Genomic DNA, 19,663 nt, shown 5'->3' with positions numbered 1-19,663 from the left:
GGACTCTCATATTTGTCTCCTTTAAGGCTTTAGAAGGGATCTCAACAACTTTACAAAGTGTGCACCAAGTCAAGTACTTGTCAGGTACTAAATGACGTAAAAACAATCCATAAATTCAGAGTTTAAGGCTATATTAAGAGTGAAATTATGCAGAATTAAAGATGATGTTACTCTTGTTGACGCACAATAAGAGAATAGAGCTGTACAGGTTATAGCGCACATCATTTGTTGTTGGAAACAGTAATGTACCCGATGACTTCATCAAAACTGACTCACAGAATTCTTGAAGTCACATTAAATGGCTTATGACTCAGTCCTTGACTAATTGGATTATTAACACATATTATATGATAAAAATGTTTGAGCTCATATTGAGACATTTGACTTGGTGCACACTTTGTAAAGTTGTTAAGATCACCTCAATATCAGAGGAGACAAATGTGAGAGAAAAGTGTAGGAGAAAAGTCGTGGCCTTCTAAAGGAAGTCGTGACCTAATAGTTAGAGAGTCCCGTAACCCGTAACCCAAAGGTTGTGGGTTCGAGTCTCGTACCGGCAGGGATTGTAGGTGGGGGGAGTGAATGTACAGCGCTCTCTCCCACCTTCAATACCCCGACTGAGTGCCCTTGAGCAAGGCACCGAACCCCCAACTGCTCCCCGGACGCCGCTGCAAAAAGAATGGCTGCCCACTGCTCTGAGTGTGTGTTCACGGTGTGTGTGTTTTCACTGCTGTGTGTGTGTGTGCACTTTGGATGGGATAAATGCAGAGCACTAATTCCAAGTATGGGTCCCCATACTTGGCCACATGTCACTTCACTCACTCACTCACTCACTCACTCACTCAAAGCTTTAAAGCAGACCATCGTGAGAGTGATAGACGTTTTGTCTCAGGAGACAAGTGTGAGAAACAGGAGACTCAAGCAAAACTCTCAGTTTGATAAGTAACCTAATTTCTGTCAAGGAGAAATATTTGAGATGTTAAAGAGATCACACTTTAGATTTTTTCTTTCCTCTGGGGTGTGCTGCTGTCACAATCACCAGCTGGAGTGCCCTTGATGGCCACCAGAGGGCACTTCACCCTAGACTTTTGCCATTCCATCAAAGACTACATCCCCCATGATCCTCTGCCCTGTTTCATCATCGCTGATAGTCTACAGGTGTCACTCATTAGCCTCATTCGCTCACCCTATATAAGCCCGGTTCACGCTGGCATTCATTGCTAAGTCTTGCTAGTGTCAGCTGCGTTTCTAAGCCTTGTTTCTGCCATGTCTTGGTTTCTGCTCTTGTTATTCTGCAGTGTTGCCAATTTAGCTACTTTGTACATAGGTATCAGCATATAATATACACACTTGTTTCGATCATAAGAAGGCGAATTCATAGATACTAGACATGAAATAGGTGAGGTTATATTAACTAGTGGTCTATCATAACATGCATAAAACAGCATACACTACAACAGACAATATACAAGAACAGTAATGGTATACACAATGACCTGAAGGATATGTGTATTCAATCAAAGAAAGGTTTTCCTATGAATTAATTAGAGAACAGTCCATTTCTCTGGGCATTATGTGTCTTTCTTATGAGGAAAATGAGGGAGTTTATCTCCCGCATTCCTTTAGGCCATAAAACCAGTGATATCATGATTAGTTGTCATGGTGACCCAGGTGGGGGATGGTGTTCAGCAGAAACCCTGGCATCCAGTTTATTGAGTGAGGGGACTGTGACGATTTGTTAATCTAATGAATAATTGATTTGTTAAATCAAATAAAAATTAGTGTGTCAGATTGGTCGAGACGCTACAGTAGCTAGATTTAGCAACTTCCCCGCCCCTATTGAGACTTTATTCAAAAGTTTAGGGACAAATATAGCAACTTCTTGGACAAACCTTAAGTTCTCATCTTTATATACAGTAGATCAGTGAATTTGTCATTGTAATGTCATCTAGTGACATTTAGCTACCAGTTTTAGCTACTTTCAATTGAAAGAAGTTGGCAACACTGTTACTCTGCCTGTTTTTGGATTAGCCTTTAGCCTCTGTTTTTTGCCCTGTTGTTATTGTCTGGACTGATTACCTCTGTATATGATTGTGGATTACCCCTTCATTAAATATATCGCCTTTGGATCCTCTACCTTCGTGTCACCGTGCAGTTCATGACTGATGCATACTGTATACATTGCTGGGCACTGAAGAGAAATTTAAACTAGTAACCATTTAAAACTAGCACTAAGTATTGACATCGAGGTTCAACTGCTCCTCGGACAGCAGGAGTTTGAGTCTGACTGAAGGTACTTTCCTGCTCCTGTTCTCCTCCTGCCTCTCATTCTACTGTCCTGACCATTAAAGGTGAAAAACCTGGATGTAATAAAAGGAAAGAGCCTCTGCGTGATAAAATGCTCCTGTACTGGAGTCTTGAAAGAGGTCACAGCGAGACAAAGAGATCTCCCATATTTCTCACACCACATTCTCAAGACCAGAAAGAATCCGTTAGAAAAGTCTCACAAGCGTCTCCTGACGTCTCAACAGTCTCTCTCGCTTCTCCAGCATCTCTTTCAGAGGCCTTCAACATCGACACCGAACATCCACTGAGATTTAACGGCACGCCAGAAGATTTCTTTGGTTACAGCGTTTATCAGACTGAGTTTGGAAACCAGAAACAGTGAGTCAGACACACACTGGTTGCTAGGGTGTTCTGTGTGGTTGCTAGGTGTTTTCTTGTGTGTGTCTGATTGATTGTGTGATGTGTTTCTCAGGATCATTGTTGGAGCTCCATTAGAAGGAAACTCAACAGGGGAGATGTACAGCTGCTCTGCAGATCTGCAGTCCTGCAAACGGCTGCAGCGGCCAGGTATCAGCTTCACAGCCCATCTATCAGTGACTGCTGTGGACTTTCACTGCTTTATACTGAGCTGATGACACTCCTCTCTCTCTCTCTCTGCTGGGGTTTGACAGGTTCAGAGAGCGTCCGCTTCTTCGGCATGTCTGCTGCTGTGTCGTCTGCTGCTCTCACTGTAAGTTCACTGTCTCTGACGGCCAAACACCTTCATGACATGCTAACGATGTGTGTGTGTTTCTCAGAGCTGCAGTCTGTATTTTCCTCATGAGTGTGATGGAAACTCGTATCTGAACGCTGTTTGCTACCAGTTCAGCAGCAGCTTACAGGCCGTCTCCAACTTCACCATTGCTTACCAAGGTCTGACGAGTCTCTCACACGAACCAAGACTTCAGTTTAACAATCTCAGCCTTCAATAGTTCTGATGAGTCTCTCACACAAACCAAGACTTCATGCTCTTTTAACCATTTCAGACTCTAACACTGTAAAACATGCGTTGCTTTATTTCATTTGGAGATATTTATCAACATCTCTAAAGATTAAATACATTACGTTTTATTTGTTATATTTAAAGTAACAGCAGAGTTTGTGTATCTTGTGGTGTTTCTGCAGAATGCACCAAGAGAGAAGTCAATCTGGTGTTTCTCTTTGATGGATCCGCCAGTATGAAAACACGCGAGTTTGACATGAACAAAAACTTCATTAAAGATGTTATGAAAAAACTTTCAAACTCATCCATAAAGGTGAAACTGCCCATCAGCTATATGAATGTGGAAATATTGAACATGAAAATCAGTGTTTAAAAGTGTACAGTTCAAACACTGTACTGTGAACATGATGTCTAATAATGATAATGCTTTTGTTTGTTGTCAGTTTGCTGCTGTCCAGTTTTCATCAGAAATACGAACTGTATTTGACTTCAACGATTATCAGAACGGCTCCGCTGAAGAGAAACTCATGAAAGAGAAACACATGAAAACTCTTACAAACACATATCGAGCAATCAACTACGTTCTGTGAGTGAAACTCTCTTATGATTATGAACGATCACTGAATTTACTCTGATACATTTACATTTAGTCATTTAGCAGACACTTTTATACAAAAGTGACTTACAAATGAGGACATTGGAAGCAATCAAAATCAACAAAAGAGCAATGATATGCAAGTGCTACAACAAGTCTCTGTTAGCTAAACGCAAAGGTTTTTTTTAATCATATTGTGACGTAGTGATTCTAGCTTTACCGTTAACTCAAATCACACTTCACAGAACATTACAAAACAAAATAACCACACTCTTACAATTGCAAAACTGTCTTTTTTCCCCCTTTCCTTTTCCACTTTTTTATTTAACAAAGCGGGGCTTAATTCTTTTTCCAATATCCCTTGCTTATTCAAAGCATGTTAAAGTACACAACCCATAAACAACCAAAAATAAACCATCTCATGCATTAGTTCACCATAGAGGTTAGCATCAAGGTATCACAAATGTCTTTCAAATGAGGGAGAATAATACACGAGTCATCAATAGCTATCAAGACAACATCAATACATATTCCAACCCAGTACTTCGATGCATCAAGTCTCAAAGTCCATAACTGAAGCAACCCAACATAACATCAACTCATCTCGCATTAATTCATAACACAACATATGGTTCTTTCACCAGTTCTGATGACTCTTGAGTGTTGGTGTTCTTAAATGGAGGGTTCATGGGGAAAATGATTGATGTTGGTGTGTGTGTGTGTTAGGTGTCTGTTAGACCCCTCTTTTCTGAGAGTCATTGATGATTAGATAGCTTCGTGGAGGTAGATGAATGAACTGGTTAAGGCCTACCTGGAGTCCCACGCATAGATAGTGGATTTGAGGTCCAGCCAAGACAACACGAACTCACTCAAAGGTACAGCGTTCCAATCCCGCGTAGTTCAATCACAGCTGATAAACGAGTGCTGTAGCAAACTTCCGAACCCTCGTCCACTGTGCAGCCAGCGCAATTCCTGTAACCCGGTAATCTTCAGTCTTGTAGTTTCATTGTCGGCGGCTTGACTTCACGGCACTTCCTGTCTGATGATTCAGCTTTCGTACGCCCCAGACACCACGAGGAAAGGAGCAGCTTGCAGGAATTGTAGAATCCAGGCCCTCCTCTGCAGCGCAGCGAGCAAAGCTTTCATAATACGGTCATCTTCAGTCTTGTCGGTTTGTGTTTTGCACATTTTAAACGTCTACAATCTCCAGGCAGTTCAGCCTTCCTACTCTTGTCTCAGCAGACGAAAACTGGTACTCGCAGGCCAACGGACACAACAACTCTCACGTGCACACACACCTGTATCTAAATGGATTTGATTTCTCCATTTCCTTCAGCCTACTGACCCCTCCCACTTGATGCATTGCATTTTGGGCTTCGTAGTTCATTTCCGTCACACTATAATAAATAAAAAGAAAACAGATCAAACAGAAAAAGAATAGAGAAGCTAGTGTTAGAGGACTTTGTTTTCTTTTTATTATACAATTAACAAAAGCAAATAAAAATAGAATACAAAAAGATCAGAGAAGCAAGTGTTTTTTTTTAAAGAAAACAAGCAGTTAGTAATTGAATAGAGTGCAAGTCTAAAAGGTGCAAGTTTAAAAAAATAAAACAAATACTATCAAAACAATTTGATATAGTTGAACATCTACACGTGTTAGTATTTCAATTTCATTACTATCTAAACAAAAAGGGAAAACTAAGGAATAATGTTGTGCTGTAATGTAAACAGACTATGAACATATACTGCAGTGAAGTGAATTATGAGCAGTAGAGTGTTATTCTTGTTCTGTAAAGACTTTTTACGAAGGCAAACACTGTATGATGCTACATGTGCCAAGATGAAAGCTTGTTAGGAGAACTGTGTTTTTCTATAAATTAGAAGTTAAAAAACATATTGGTTATAGAAACGACAGAAGCACATTGACACTGAGGCTGAAATCAGTTCATATGTCATGATTTATGATTTATTATATCATCAGAAATAATCTGCTGAATAGTGTGTCGTCTGGAGCCGATCCCAACGCTCAGAAAGCTCTGGTGATCATCACAGATGGAGACCCCTCTGAATCTGATGCTGATAATGTCCTCAACAGATGTGATGAGCAGAATATCCTCCGCTATGTCATCGGGGTGAGTTTCTCTAAAGCTCAAGCATGTCATTTATTCTGTATGTTCAGATAATTTAGTGATTTAGTGTCACTAGTCGTACAGAAACTACACACTGTTGTTCAGGTGGGAAAGGTTAGTTTAACCACACTCAGTCAGCTGGCATCAGAACCAAAACACAACAACACCTTCTACATCCAAGACTACAGTGGACTCAAAGGACGTGTTGACAACCTGCAAGAAAAGATCTACAATATTAAAGGTAAAATGGACATGTACAGAAAATGGACACTAAATGTAAGTTTTCAAATAGAAGCAGCTAATGAAAAATCCACAGATGATTGTAAGAGTTTTCCTTCTGTGTTTCAGGGTCAAAGGAAGCTCACGGCAGAGACCGACAGAGAGAGTTATCACAGAGTGGATTCAGTGTCGTCTACCAGGAGGTAAGATAAATGTCATATGAAGTAATAAATAATTATTTCTATTAAGGAATAATTCATGTCATTCCATGAAAGTAGTTCATTCAGTTTGTGCGCTATATTCCAAGTCTGAAGTCAACTTCTAAAGTCATTTGAAAATGTTCCCTTCTCAAAATCTCATGAAATGCTGCTGACTTGTCAACTAGCCAATAGGCTGCGATGCTCCCTGGTGCATTGTGGGAATGTTTAGGCAGTGAATGTTTCAGTGCACTGGAATGATTTAGATACTGTAGAAATGGCAGAAGCACTGATCTAGTGAGCTGATGGAGAAACACTCACAGTTTTTTCTAAACACAATGTGAATAATTAATTTATAAATTATTTACAAACTTGTTCATTATCCTATTCAGTCTCTGTCATGTATTGTTAATGTAATGTATTGTTGTGTCTAAACAGTTCATGGAAATATAAATTAATTTAAATGTTTATTCATAGACACATTTGTTTAAAATACAATCTAATAGTCAATGCTGGGTTGCCACTTTGTCAAATCTGGAACCTGAAGTAAAACCAGAGCACCACAGATCCAGTTTATTTGCTGCTAAACATCAAAAACTCTGAACATCTTTCAAAGATTCAGTGTCACTAACCTCACTTAGTTGAGAGATTCAGGGACTAGTTTTCAGCTGACGGGAAGAGTGGTTTTATCATTCTCCATGACTGTGTCTAATAAAGCAATGCTGAGACTGCAGTGTTTGTTGCAGGACTCTGTGATCGTGGGTTCGGTCGGATCAAATGACTGGCGTGGAGCTCTGTATGAAGTGACAGGATCAGGATCTGAATTCAGACAGACGGAGATCATCGGTCCAGCTGTAAATAAAGACTCGTACATGGGTATGTTGGAGTGTTTGTTCTTGTGTGATGTGAAGAGTTTGTGTGTGTTTTAATGACGCTGATGGTGTTCAGGTTACTCTACTGTGCTGGGAATGAGACGCGGCGTCTCTCTTCTGTTCTCTGGGGCGCCGCGCGCCGAACACAGGGGTCTGGTGACCCTCTTCACCAAGAACCAAAACACATGGACAGTGACAAGAAACATCAGTGGAGAACAAGTGAGAAACCTTCAGACACAATATTATCTCTCTCCACCGGTGAGACCAGGGGCTCCCAAACCTACAGTCCACTGAGAAGATCAGCAGACCCTTCAAACACAAACACTGTCATGAGATTCAGTATTTCACCAAAAACAAACAAACAAGCATTCTACTCACAATATAGACTCTGCAATGCCATATCCAACAGAGAAAAGGAGCAAACTAAGTCTACAAAGACCTCATTCATTTCTAGTCAGTATTGGGTGTCATTGTGTTTGTGAAGCAGAATGTGCTGTTTTCATATTTCATCTGTGAACATCAGGCTATAAAAGCATGTGCTAGAATGTAATTCCATTCATTTTTATTGATTTCTGTCATCAGATTGGCTCATATTTCGGAGCGTCTCTGAGTCTGTTGGATGTGGACTCTGATGGAGACTCAGATTTCCTGCTGGTCGGAGCTCCATTATTTTACCAGTCTCAGCCGAGGGCTGAAGGGAGGCTGTACGTCTACGCTTTATCAGAGCAGGTACGCACAGATTCACCACTGTTATCATGACTCTTCATGAACAAGCCTCAGGGTAACTGTGACTGGAAGGCTGCTAGTCATCACCATTGTGTTACTCCACTGGAATTGCTGTTGTAATAGGTTCCCATGACGTGAAAGTCATGGAAATGGTTCTGGTGCTGGTCATGTGCCGATGAATAAAGATTCTGTTTTCATCTCTTTCCCTCTCCATAGTATTTTCAGAAGACGCTGCAATCCACCACTGGCAGATTTGCAGCGTCTGTGGCTTCACTAAAGGACCTGAATGGAGACAGTCTGTCAGATGTGGCGGTCGGGGCGCCTCTGGAAAATGAAGGAGTCATCTACATCTACCTGGGCCACAGGGCGCATGGCATAAACCCTGAACACACTCCTCAGGTGAGAGTTTGCTGTGCTTCCCTCAAACCAAAACTCTGTGTTTGTGCTCACATTTAACCCAGAATATGTTCCCAGATAAACAGTAGATCTGTTTGTGTGTGTTTAGCGGATCCCAGCGCGGTCAGTTCTGCCCGGTCTGCAGCAGTTCGGAGTCTCTCTGTCCGGTCAGATGGACATGAACGATGATAATCTGACAGATATCGTGATCGGAGCACAAGGAGGGATTGTCCTGCTCAAGTACGTCATTCTTTAGTTTGGAGAATAAGATTTATTAGGTGTCAAACTACTGAATTTATCACATTATTAGTAAGCAACCTCTTTACCACATCAGTGATCTTGCTGATTAGCCTCATTGCCCAGTATTGAGAGCTACTGACTCTTTTCTCTCTTCTCAGGGCTCGGCCTGTGATATCTGTATTAGCGCAGCTCAGTTTCAGTCCAAAGGAAATCAGTCTGAACTACTTTGAATGTCCGAGTGACAACACATTTAACGCACTTGAGCTCACGTCATGTTTCACAGTGAACGAGCGCACCAGCAGCACAGGTAATGTCAATAAAGTTTCAGAGTGTCTGTCGGTGCCAATAACCTTGTGGGCAGTGTGCCGACATACAGCGCTGTTGTGCTACGGGCGGCCCGAGTTTGAATCCCAGCTCGAGGACCTTTCCCTAATCGCATCCACCCTCTCCCACTTTGCTTCCTATCAGTTCTTATCTGTCCTATCGTAATAAAATGGCAAAAATAAATCTTTAAAAAAAGTTTCAGAGAGTCCCTCTGTCACATGAAGAAAACAGCCTCCATGTCTTACCCTCTCAGGATCTCTGGAGAAGAAGCTGAATGTTTCTCTGAATCTGAATGTGGATGTGGTACGAAAAATGAGTCGAGGATTCTTTGACCAGAGGAATTCATCGTCCAGGACTCTGCAGATGTTCGTCCTGCTGGATTCTGGGTTCTTCTGTTTCAGCTTCTCCATCTTCATGCTGGTACGTGTCGTCTATCACAGCTTCAGCCGATTACAGAGCTTCGGTCTGACGGTGAACGTTGTGTTTGTTTCAGCGCTGTGTTGCAGACACAGTCTCTCCTCTGAAGATAAGAATGAATTTCTCACAAAATGATATGTTGTCTGGAAACTCTATGGCTGTTCTTGATGTTCACAGCAGGATGGAGGAGTATGTCGAGGTGAGTCTACAAATATCAGATTTTACTCTGATATTCAGTGTAATGGCAAATTTTAAGCAGTCCCCAACATACTTCGCCGACATTCTTTAAACGACTATCTAAATAAACTTAAGTTGTACCTTTTAAGGATGAGATGAGCAGGATGGAAAGACATGTGCAAGGTAGGCAGGTAGCAGGCAGGCCGGGCAGGATGGCTGGATCAAACAAACAATATTCCAAAATGGATTCCAGTAATCCATACAAAGGTTAGAGTAGGGTTGAAAGTATACAAACTCAAGATCAAATTAGTCAAATAAAATAGCAAAGCAAATAGCCTTAAATAACTGTTATGCCTAGTAGGTTGGTAGTGTGCTGCTTTGTTCTTTGTTCTCTGACAAAAAAGTGAGAGGCGGCCATCTTTAACTTCACTGCCTTCTCAAGGCCTAACAAAATAAAAGTATCTTAAAAAAAAAAACCTTATATACCAAAAAATATTTTTGTACTCCTATAACCTAAATAAATAAATAATGGCTCCAACATAGCCGGCCCCTTATTGCGACCGACGGAAGCAAGCTATAACAAACAAAATACAATTTTAAAGGAGCCATAAATTGTTTACTTAAATTCATTGTACTATTCTATACCACGTACAAGATTATTTGCATTCAAATCAGTGTATGTGCATGTATGAGTGTATGCACGTGCACAAAGACTATAAAAGCCTTAATTAGGTTATTGGCCTTCTACCAGCAAGCAGATCTTGCTGACAGGTCTCTTGAGCTGGCTTGTTTTGGTTTGTAGACGTACACTGCGAACCAGGCCTTTGGAGTCAGGAAAGGCTTCAGTGACTCTGGCCAACATCCATGAACCTCGCGGAGCTGAGGCATCAGCTACCAGCACAATGTCTCCTTGACGGAAGTTGCACCTGGTCCGTGACCTTTTTTGCCATGCTTGCAGAAGAGGAAGATACTCTCGAATCCAACGCTTCCAAAACAAATCAGCAATGTACTGCACTTGCCTCCAGCGACGCCTACTGTAAAGATCTTCTTTCACAAACAATCCAGGAGGTAGAAGCGGCTGCATCTTAAGCTGCAGTAAGTGGTTAGGTGTTAAGGGCTCCAAATCATTTGGGTTATCAGAAACCTAACACATTACTGTTTGAAGACCTTCTTCATCCAAATATTGTTCGCTGGTGACTGACCGGAACACTGTTTTGATCATGCGAATCAGCTTTTCCCATATCCCTCCATAATGAGCACCATGGGGAAGGTTAAACGTCCACTTCACCCTGTTTTGGAGCAGGCTTTGTTCAATCTGTTGCATGTTCCAAGATTTTAAAGCTTCCTTTAGTTCCTTTTCAGTTGAAACAAAGTTTGTTCCATTACCTGATCACAACTCAGACACTGGTCCTCTTCTAGCAATGAAACGCCTGAATGCATGAATAAAAGAGTTCGTATATCAAGCCAATGTGCAACTTCCAAATGTATTGCACGGCTGGTAAGACATGTAAAAATCATGCCATAGCGCTTCACGATGCTATGGCCTCGTTTTATTTCCAGTGGTCCAAAATAATCTACCCCTACATGAGTGAAGGGCGGAAGGTCAGGGGTCAACCTGTCAATAGGCAAAGTTCCCATTTTCTGTTCACCTGCACTGGAGTTTATTCTTCTGCATGATGTACATTCACGAATTACCTTTCTGGACAAGGAATTGGCACAAGGAATCCAGTATCTTTGTCTAAGCTGGGACAGCATGAAATTCCTTCCACTGTGTTCAACTTCTAGATGGATGTGCCGAAGTAAGAGCTTGGAAACATGATGGTTTTTAGGAAGAATGGCAGGATGTTTCTGCTCAGTAGGCATTGTCATTTTGCTCAAGCAGCCACCCACCCTCAAGATGCCATTATCAAGAACAGGATCTAACCTGTAGACGGGGCTGCTTCTACCAACATTCTTCATGCCTTTCTGTAAGCGATTTATTTCCTGCAAATATTCCTGCTTTTGGCAAAATTGTATAATTGCCACTTCAGCATCCTCCATATCTTGTACTGATAATACATATGAATCAAGTTTCTCCTGTTTTCCTTTGTCTTGTGGTCATAATATGCCTGCTTTGTTCTGCCACAGCCCTTTTGAGCCTCATCCATGTTGAGAAGTTCATGAGGAAAGTTGTAGTGTCAAAGTTGTCTTTCATTGCAACATTTACAGTGACCATTTCCTTTCTTAATTCTAGGTCATCTGGAAAGAGGATGAGTTCGGATGGAGGGTCTGGCAAACAATGAGATGGTTCCCTTAGGAAGTCTGGGCCATTGATCCAGGTCTTTCTTTTCAGAAATCTGTTGACTGTCAGCCCCCGGGAGGAATAATCAGCAGGATTCCATTTTGTGCCTATGTACCTCCACTGAGACACCTTTGATGCACTTCTGATTATATTAATGTGGTTTTCCACAAAGGTTTGGAATCTTCTGCTTTCATTGCAGATGTACCTCAGGATGGTCATGCTATCTGTCCAGAACAGAGATTGCGCCAACTCCATATGCAGCTCTTCAGACAATATCTTGTCCATATGTACAGCTAGAACTGCAGCAGTGAGTTCCATCCGTGGTGTAGTCATCACCTTCAAGGGAGCAACCCGAAATCAGATGCGCATTAACATATTTCTGACCTCTTTTATTAATCCATGTATCCTCACCATGGAAAGGACCATTCACTACCCAACCTAACAGTGTTTTTATAGCAAAGTGGCCATTACCCTGGCTATTAATAATTCTCCAAGGTTCCATCAAATTGGGCGCAATTATCCCAATGAGAAGGCCAACCTCCGCGTTAATGGTGGGTATATCCACATCGTGACGATAGGGCCATTTTTGGATGTCCTTCTGCTTGGGGATATGTTCTTTATCAACAGGAATTTCCTGCTGAGTGTAAACATCTGGCAAATTTATAAATTCCTTGCCGTCCAGGCTACACACTTCCAGGCCTTTGACCACCAGGGTATTAATGGGCTTATTTTGCCCCATAGTACGCAGAAGTATTTGTTGGTGTTTGCCCTTGGCATTTAAACCTTTTCTGAGCTGCTCAGTGCAAAGGTAGCAGAACTTCCCAGGTCAAAGAAAGCATATGTCTGAACTACATAATTTGAGATGGTCAGCTTGACTTGAACGGGTAAAATTGCAAGAGTGCACTGTTTATCACTACAATCAATTGCCTCAGTCTTAAGTGAAACCAGCCCACTGCTCACTGCCTTTCCAAGAATACAGCTTGAACTGCCTGAATCCTTCTGGTCTTTATTACTTTTATTTAGGGGTATGTGTACGATTGTGGTGTTACGTTCCCAGCTAATCTAGGGTTGGAGGAACAAGTAACAGAATAGAAAAGGTGATGTGTGGCGGCAGCAAGACTCAATTCTCAACCCCAGAGCTTTAACAAAGGCCAAGAATCTCGATATCAAAAACAAGTTATTTTATTTGACAGATATGGAAGGATGTCAAGACTTCAAGAGGGGGCAAGGCCAAAATAACAAACATAAACCCTCTAACTATTTGGGAGAAACTGACTAAGCTACACAAAGAAAAGAAAACAAAAATACAATAGATATAACTACCTCCCTAACTAACATAAACAAGAGAAAAACAAAATAAAGAAAATGGCACCCACCTCTCTACTAACACTTTCCCAATAAACTAACAACATAAGTTTAACAGATAAACAATAACATAAATAGGGACAAAACAAATAATAACTTCCAAAACAAACCAGATTTCTTGTCGTAGGCGTCAAGTACCACAAGAGTGTCAACACAACAACACTGGGAAGAAACCATTCAACAAAATATTAACCAAAACAACTTAATAAAGCTTTTAAGGTTGAGAATAGAAGCCTCCCGACGCAGCCTCCACACACACCCTTGCGCTGTGCAATGGTGCTGCTTAAATTCTCACGGCTTCCCCTCCTCCTGCAATCACATCAGATCACCAATCATTGGAAACAGGTGGCAGCCATTACCCCCTGCTTGTAGGAAAAGAGAGAGAGAGAGAGAGAGAGAGAGCGCGAGAGAGAACAATCGGGGGAAAAAAAAAACCAAATACGTCCTTGGACGTAACACCCTCACCACAAAAGATTACAGCCAAAGGTTGTAATACAAAAATATACCACTAGACAAGTCTTAATTATCCAGAACATAAGTTCTAGACAGAGCATCTGCAACAACGTTATCAGCTCCTTTTTTATGCCGGATCTCGATGTTATATTCTTGCAGAATAAGAGACCAACGCATCAAACGTTGGTTGGAATTAGACACTCAAGAGAAACACCAAGGGATTATGATCGGTGTAAACCGTAATGGCGCTCTTACTTCCACCCAAATACACCTCAAAATGTTGAAGCGCTAACAATAAAGCCAATGCCTCTTTCTCAATTGTACTGTAATTCTGTTGACTCTTAGAAAACTTCTTAGAGAAAAAAGATACAGGATGTTCAATGCCCGCTTGATCTTCCTGCAGTAAAACCGTGACAAAACAAATAATATGTTCCAAGAGTCCTTTTGCCTCTGCAAACCCTCTGTCTGCATCCATATGAAGGCAACTTCTAACAAACTCTTTAGAAGTTGGTATACTGTTCAAGGTAATATAACCGATCTTGACTGCTGTTGGTCTTGCTTTCGATACAGTGTTCAAATGCCTGCATGAATGGTTTAAAGTTCAGTGGTTCACCATTGAATACAGGCACATGTCTAGTTGGAAGAGAAGACATTTTTTGCTGTTGCACAATAAGATCAGTAAAAGCACCCAGATTGTTGCTGGTTAAGCCTGAAGGCACAAGTGGTAATGTGGCATCTGCACTAGTTTGACTAATCTGATTCAATGGTGGCATTTGACAAGGACCTTGACACCTCTGAAGCCTTACATCATGTGTCAAAGCTCTTTGCAGTGGTGTTTTAGGGATAACAGAGATTTTTGTATATTCCACTGGTGAGGGTTCTGGTTGCAGAGTGTAATAATTTTATTAGCTCTAAAAAGGGAAATATTTATGACGAATTATAACTGGTTATGATTCATAATAAATATTTAGATTATATATTCGAATTAACTGTAGCAGAATCAATATTACAATTATTTGATCTGTCCGTCCACCGAGCAGACAATATAATCATTTATCAATTCAAGGAATGTTTATTTTCCTGGTCACGGAAGCAATAAACTGTCCTTCTTTGTGCAGTGCTAGCAGTAATTTTAGCAAAATGTAGCAAGGGTTCACACATTCATTGACTACGAATTGTGAGCAGCAAACAGAGACAATCCATTGTGAATATAAGGGATTTAATATAGAGTATAATAGAGTAACGGTCTTTATGTGTGTGTGTGTTTGTGTGTGTTAGTTTACTTGGCCAGCCAGGCCCATCGGGGTCATTTACAGCTCTTTGGACCGTGTTTGAAGTCAGATGGGGGAGATGATAGTGGGGGGGGACTGGTTAGAATCTCCTTGATGGCGAAGAACCATCTGGCAATTTAAACCCCCATTAAAAAGTAAAGTCTCTGACCAGAACTGTAATTTATATGCAAATGTCAAAAGGCTAAAAGGGTCTCTTAAGCCATAAACACCCCAAAGATCATGCATGATTCTACGCAGACGCTACAAGAGTTTCCTTGATTCCATTCATTCCTTGATGGCTCTTCAGATACTTATTCATACCAACTTCTGGTGATGAGTTTAGATTCCATGCATTCAGTATCAAAGCTTTGTAACACTCGCACTTTAGCATCAACTGCAGCCAACTCTGTTTCAAGCTCAACTCTCTCCATTGCATTTTGTACTTCAATCCTTTCTAGTTCTAAGGCATGCTTCTTTTTAAGCCCTTCAGTACGCTGCAATAGAGCTGCCTTTTCAGCTTCAGCCCTTAGACGTGCAGAAGACACTGATGTGGTTTTGGAGGAACTGGTAGCAATAGAACGGGAAGACTGCCTTTTACTGCCTGACACATTGGAAATGCTGTCCGAAGGAGATATCACAGCTTGTAAATCCTTTTGAACAACTTTCCATGTTGCAACTTACTTCAAAAAGGTTTGCATCTTTGGTAGATACCAATCATCATTGTCACTTTTCCTTTCCTCTTCCTCAAGCAACACTTGTACAGACTAGTGAACATTTTTAAAGTCATTTAGTGCAACATTTAACTCTTTAAGGCCTGTGTTAACAGCTTCAACATTTCCACTTTTCATTGTTTCCCTTATTTCATTCGTTTTACGTGTACACACGCCAAGCTTTCCTCTGCGCGTTGCTGTAACAGTGAGGCTGAGGCGGCGTTAGAATCCATTTGCAGAAATTTATTAATAGAAATAACAGGCAGAGAGTCAGTACCGTAACAGCAGTCCAATCTTTCAACATACACAAGGGAGATCCAAAAGGCAGAGACGAGTAAGCAGGCAAAAGGTCCAAACACAATCATCAGTCCAAATCAGGCTATCAATCCAAAGGGGTAAATCAGTAACCATAGAGCAGATAATCAGGCAGAATCATACACAGAATAGGCAGGCAGAAAACAATGGAAACGCTTGGTAAGGCAGGAAAACTGGCAATACTTCGCAATGAGCAAACACACAGTTCCTTGCTAAATACTGATCAAACAGGAAATGAACGCAGAAGCAGAGGGAGCGACACACAGTCAGTACTCAGGCGAGGGCTCCCTCTGCTGGTGTGGCGTTACAAAACCCCCTCCTCAAGGAGCGCCTCCTGCCGCTCGACGTGGGCGTCCCCGTGGTCGTGGTGCTGGTCGATCAGGTCTGGCTCGATGAAAGTCCTCCATGAGAGAGGGATCCAGGATGTCGCGGGTGTCTTCCCACGATCTCTCCTCAGGTCCATAGCCCTCCTAGTCCACCAAATATTGAAGCTGACCCCCTCTCCGTCTTGAGTCCAGTTACTCATTCACCTTGTAAGCTGGGGTTCCATTAACATCCAGCGGCGGTGGCGGCTCTCGAGCCTCATTGTCGGGGTCAGCCTCCGGGTGGACCGGTTTGAGGAGTGAAACATGAAAGTATGGAGAGATACGATAGTTAGCAGGAAGCTCTAACTGATATGTGACCTCATTTATTCTTCTTAGAATTTTGAAAGGACCAACATACCTGGGGCTGAGCTTCCTGCTTGGTAGCCGCAATTTGAGGTTCCTCGTAGAGAGCCAGACCCATTGTCCAGGTTGGTAGGGAGGATGTGGGCGACGTCGTCTGTTGGCCTGGAGTTCCTGTACTCTTACGGTTCTCTGAAGACGTACAAGTGCGCTGTCCCACACCCTCTCACTACGCCGGATCCAATCGTCCACTGCAGGGACTGATGAGGGTTCCCCAGACCACGGGAACAAAGGGGGTTGATATCCAAGGACACACTGGAAGGGAGTCAAACCAGTGGAGGAGTGAGTCAATTAATTTTGTGCATATTCAGCCCATGGAAGGAACTCAGACCAGCAGTGTTGTTCTCGGCTACAATATGACCGTAGATATCTGCCTATCTCTTGATTTAACCGTTCGACTTCGTCCATTTGCCTGAGGGTGGTATCCTGATGTGAGGCTTATGTTGATGTCAAGATGTTTGCAGAATGCTTTCCAAACTTGGGACGTGAACTGGGTTCCTCTATCACTGACGATATCATCTGGTATACCATAAATTCGAAAGACTTGATGAAACAGTGCGTGTGCAGTCTCCATGGCTGTGGGAAGTCCTTTTAGAGGAACCAAACGACAAGATTTGGAGAAATGGTCAATGATAACTAGGACAACAGTGAAGCTGTTGGACAGAGGCAGGTCTGTGACAAAGTCAATAGATAGATGGGACCAGGGACGTTGTGGGATAGGCAGTGGTTTGAGGAGACCTGAAGGTAACTCCTTGGGGGTCTTTGATTGAGCACAGACTTGACAGGTTTTGACATAAGTAGTGATGTCCTTGGTCATCGAGGGCCACCAGAATGAATTTTGCAGTAAGTGAAGAGTGCGGGATATTCCTGGATGGCCTGAACTGACAGAAGTGTGGACCCTTTGCATCACTCTGTGACGTAGATTTTGTGGAACATACTGTTTGTCTGGTGGGCAGTTGACAGGTGCTGGCTCTTGTAGTTGTTCCCTTTGTATTTCATCCATTATGTCCCAGGTGATAGGAGCGATGACAATAGAAGGTGGGAGTATGCATTCTGGTGTGAGGCTTTCAATGGGGAGATCATACTGCCTGGATAGAGCATCTGCTTTACTATTCTTACTGCCTGGGCGATATGTCACTGTAAACTGGAATCGGGTGAAAAAAAGCGACCAACGAGCCTGCCGTGGATTTAGTCGTTTGGCACTCTTGATGTATTCAAGATTTTTGTGATCAGTTATTACTTGAAATGGGTGGATTGCCCCTTCTAACCAGTGTCTCCATTGCTCGATGGCTGCTTTCATGGATAAGAGTTCTTTGTTCCCAACATCATAGTTTCTTTCAGATGCATTTAACTTTCTTGAGAAGAATGCGCATGGATACGGTTTACCAGGTTGGCCATGATGTTGGGAGAGAACAGCTCCGATTCCACAGTTCGAAGCATCTACCTCCACCACAAATGGAAGATTGGGGTCAGGATGTTTCAGGATGGGGGATGTTGTAAACCTTTCCTTCAATGTATTGAATGCCTGGCTGACTTCCTCACTCCACTTCAACTTCGAAGGCTTTCCTTTCAGGAGGGAAGTCAGAGGGGAAGCAATCATACTGTAATTTCTGATGAAGCGTCTATAGAAGTTGGCAAACCCCAGGAACCTTTGAAGCTCTTTTATGGTGGATAGTTGTGGCCATTCTGTGACTGCTTTGACCTTAGATTCATCCTTTCTTACTCCTTGGTGACTGACATGGTAACCCAGGAATGACGTTTGTCTGCCATGGAACTCACATTTTTCTGCCTTGATATACAATTGGTTTGCTAGTAGACGAAAGAGGACGGTCTTGACATGGTTGATATGTTCAGCTTCAGACTTTGAGTAAATCAAGATGTCGTCAATGTAGGCTATCACGTACTGGTTCAGAAGGTCCCGGAAAATCTCGTTAATGAATGACTGGAAAACAACTGGAGCATTGGCAAGCCCATATGGCATTACTGGTTCAGAAGGTCCCAGAAAATCTCGTTAATGAATGACTGGAAAACGGCTGGAGCATTGGCAAGCCCATATGGCATAACCTGATATTCATAGTGCCCCCTAGTGGTGAGGAAGGCAGTTTTCCATTCATCACCCGCTTTAATTCTGATCAGGTTATATGCACTCTGTAGGTCAAGTTTGGTGTAAATGGTAGCCTCACGGAGCTGTTCTAGTGCTGAAGGAACCAGTGGAAGGGGGAAGCGGAATTTCACGGTAACATTAAGTTTTCCATTCATCACCCTCTTTAATTCTGATCAGATTATATGCACTCCGTAGGTCAAGTTTGGTGTAAATGGTAGCCTCACGGAGCTGTTCTAGTCCTGAAGGAACCAGTGGAAGGGGTAGCGGAATTTCAACATTGTTAAGTCCTCTATAATCAATACAAGGCCTTAATCCTCCATCTTTCTTTTCAACGAAGAAAAAACCTGCTGCAGCTGGAGACGTGGAAGGTTGGATGAATCCTGAGCTAAGAGCCTCTTCAATATATTCTTCCATGACTTGGGTTTCTTTTCTGGACAAAGGGTAGATCTTACCTTTTGGGGGCATTGCATTGGGAAGTAGATCGATGGCACAGTCCCAAGGACGATGGGGTGGTAATTGTGTGGCCTTGGTTTTACTAAAGACTTCTGCCAGATCGTCATAACAATTGGGAATATTGACTGTCTTGCTAACTTCTGGGCTTTCTATTCTAGTTGTGAAACACGGTTGGGGAACTTGGGAAAAACAATGATTCTCACAGAAAGTGGACCACTTGGTCAACCTCACCCTGATGCCAGGAAATTATGGGGTCATGAATGGATAGCCATGGAAATCCGAGGATCACTTCATGTTTAGGGGAGTCAATGACATACAATGAGATCAATTTTTGATGAAATAAACCAACTTGGAGTGTTAATGGCTTGGTCTGATGAAATATCCCTTTACTGCCCTCACTATGTGTACACATACATAGCTATGCAGCAA

General features: G+C 42.2%; 1 protein-coding gene across 1 annotated transcript in view; it reads left to right on the top strand.

Annotated features, from left to right (window-relative positions):
- The first annotated feature begins 2,355 nt into the window (after nucleotides 1-2,355).
- The window catches only part of LOC107572597 (integrin alpha-L-like), a 55,698-nt gene continuing 38,390 nt past the window's right edge, over nucleotides 2,356-19,663 (top strand). Inside the window, exons 1-17 of the mRNA XM_016259019.1 lie at nucleotides 2,356-2,661; nucleotides 2,756-2,850; nucleotides 2,955-3,013; nucleotides 3,081-3,195; nucleotides 3,448-3,578; nucleotides 3,709-3,851; nucleotides 5,842-5,992; nucleotides 6,095-6,230; nucleotides 6,338-6,411; nucleotides 7,152-7,281; nucleotides 7,354-7,496; nucleotides 7,860-8,006; nucleotides 8,220-8,402; nucleotides 8,509-8,639; nucleotides 8,798-8,946; nucleotides 9,217-9,383; nucleotides 9,457-9,579. Coding sequence (XP_016114505.1) covers nucleotides 2,396-2,661; nucleotides 2,756-2,850; nucleotides 2,955-3,013; nucleotides 3,081-3,195; nucleotides 3,448-3,578; nucleotides 3,709-3,851; nucleotides 5,842-5,992; nucleotides 6,095-6,230; nucleotides 6,338-6,411; nucleotides 7,152-7,281; nucleotides 7,354-7,496; nucleotides 7,860-8,006; nucleotides 8,220-8,402; nucleotides 8,509-8,639; nucleotides 8,798-8,946; nucleotides 9,217-9,383; nucleotides 9,457-9,579 — 2,343 coding nt within the window. The 5' untranslated portion in view covers nucleotides 2,356-2,395. The remainder of the gene's footprint in view (nucleotides 2,662-2,755; nucleotides 2,851-2,954; nucleotides 3,014-3,080; nucleotides 3,196-3,447; nucleotides 3,579-3,708; nucleotides 3,852-5,841; nucleotides 5,993-6,094; nucleotides 6,231-6,337; nucleotides 6,412-7,151; nucleotides 7,282-7,353; nucleotides 7,497-7,859; nucleotides 8,007-8,219; nucleotides 8,403-8,508; nucleotides 8,640-8,797; nucleotides 8,947-9,216; nucleotides 9,384-9,456; nucleotides 9,580-19,663) is intronic.

This window comes from Sinocyclocheilus grahami, unplaced genomic scaffold (genome assembly GCF_001515645.1).
Source record: "Sinocyclocheilus grahami isolate Dianchi unplaced genomic scaffold, SAMN03320097.WGS_v1.1 scaffold1780.1, whole genome shotgun sequence".
NCBI classification, from domain to species: Eukaryota; Metazoa; Chordata; class Actinopteri; order Cypriniformes; family Cyprinidae; genus Sinocyclocheilus; species Sinocyclocheilus grahami.
This window is presented reverse-complemented; position numbering and strand designations above follow the sequence as displayed.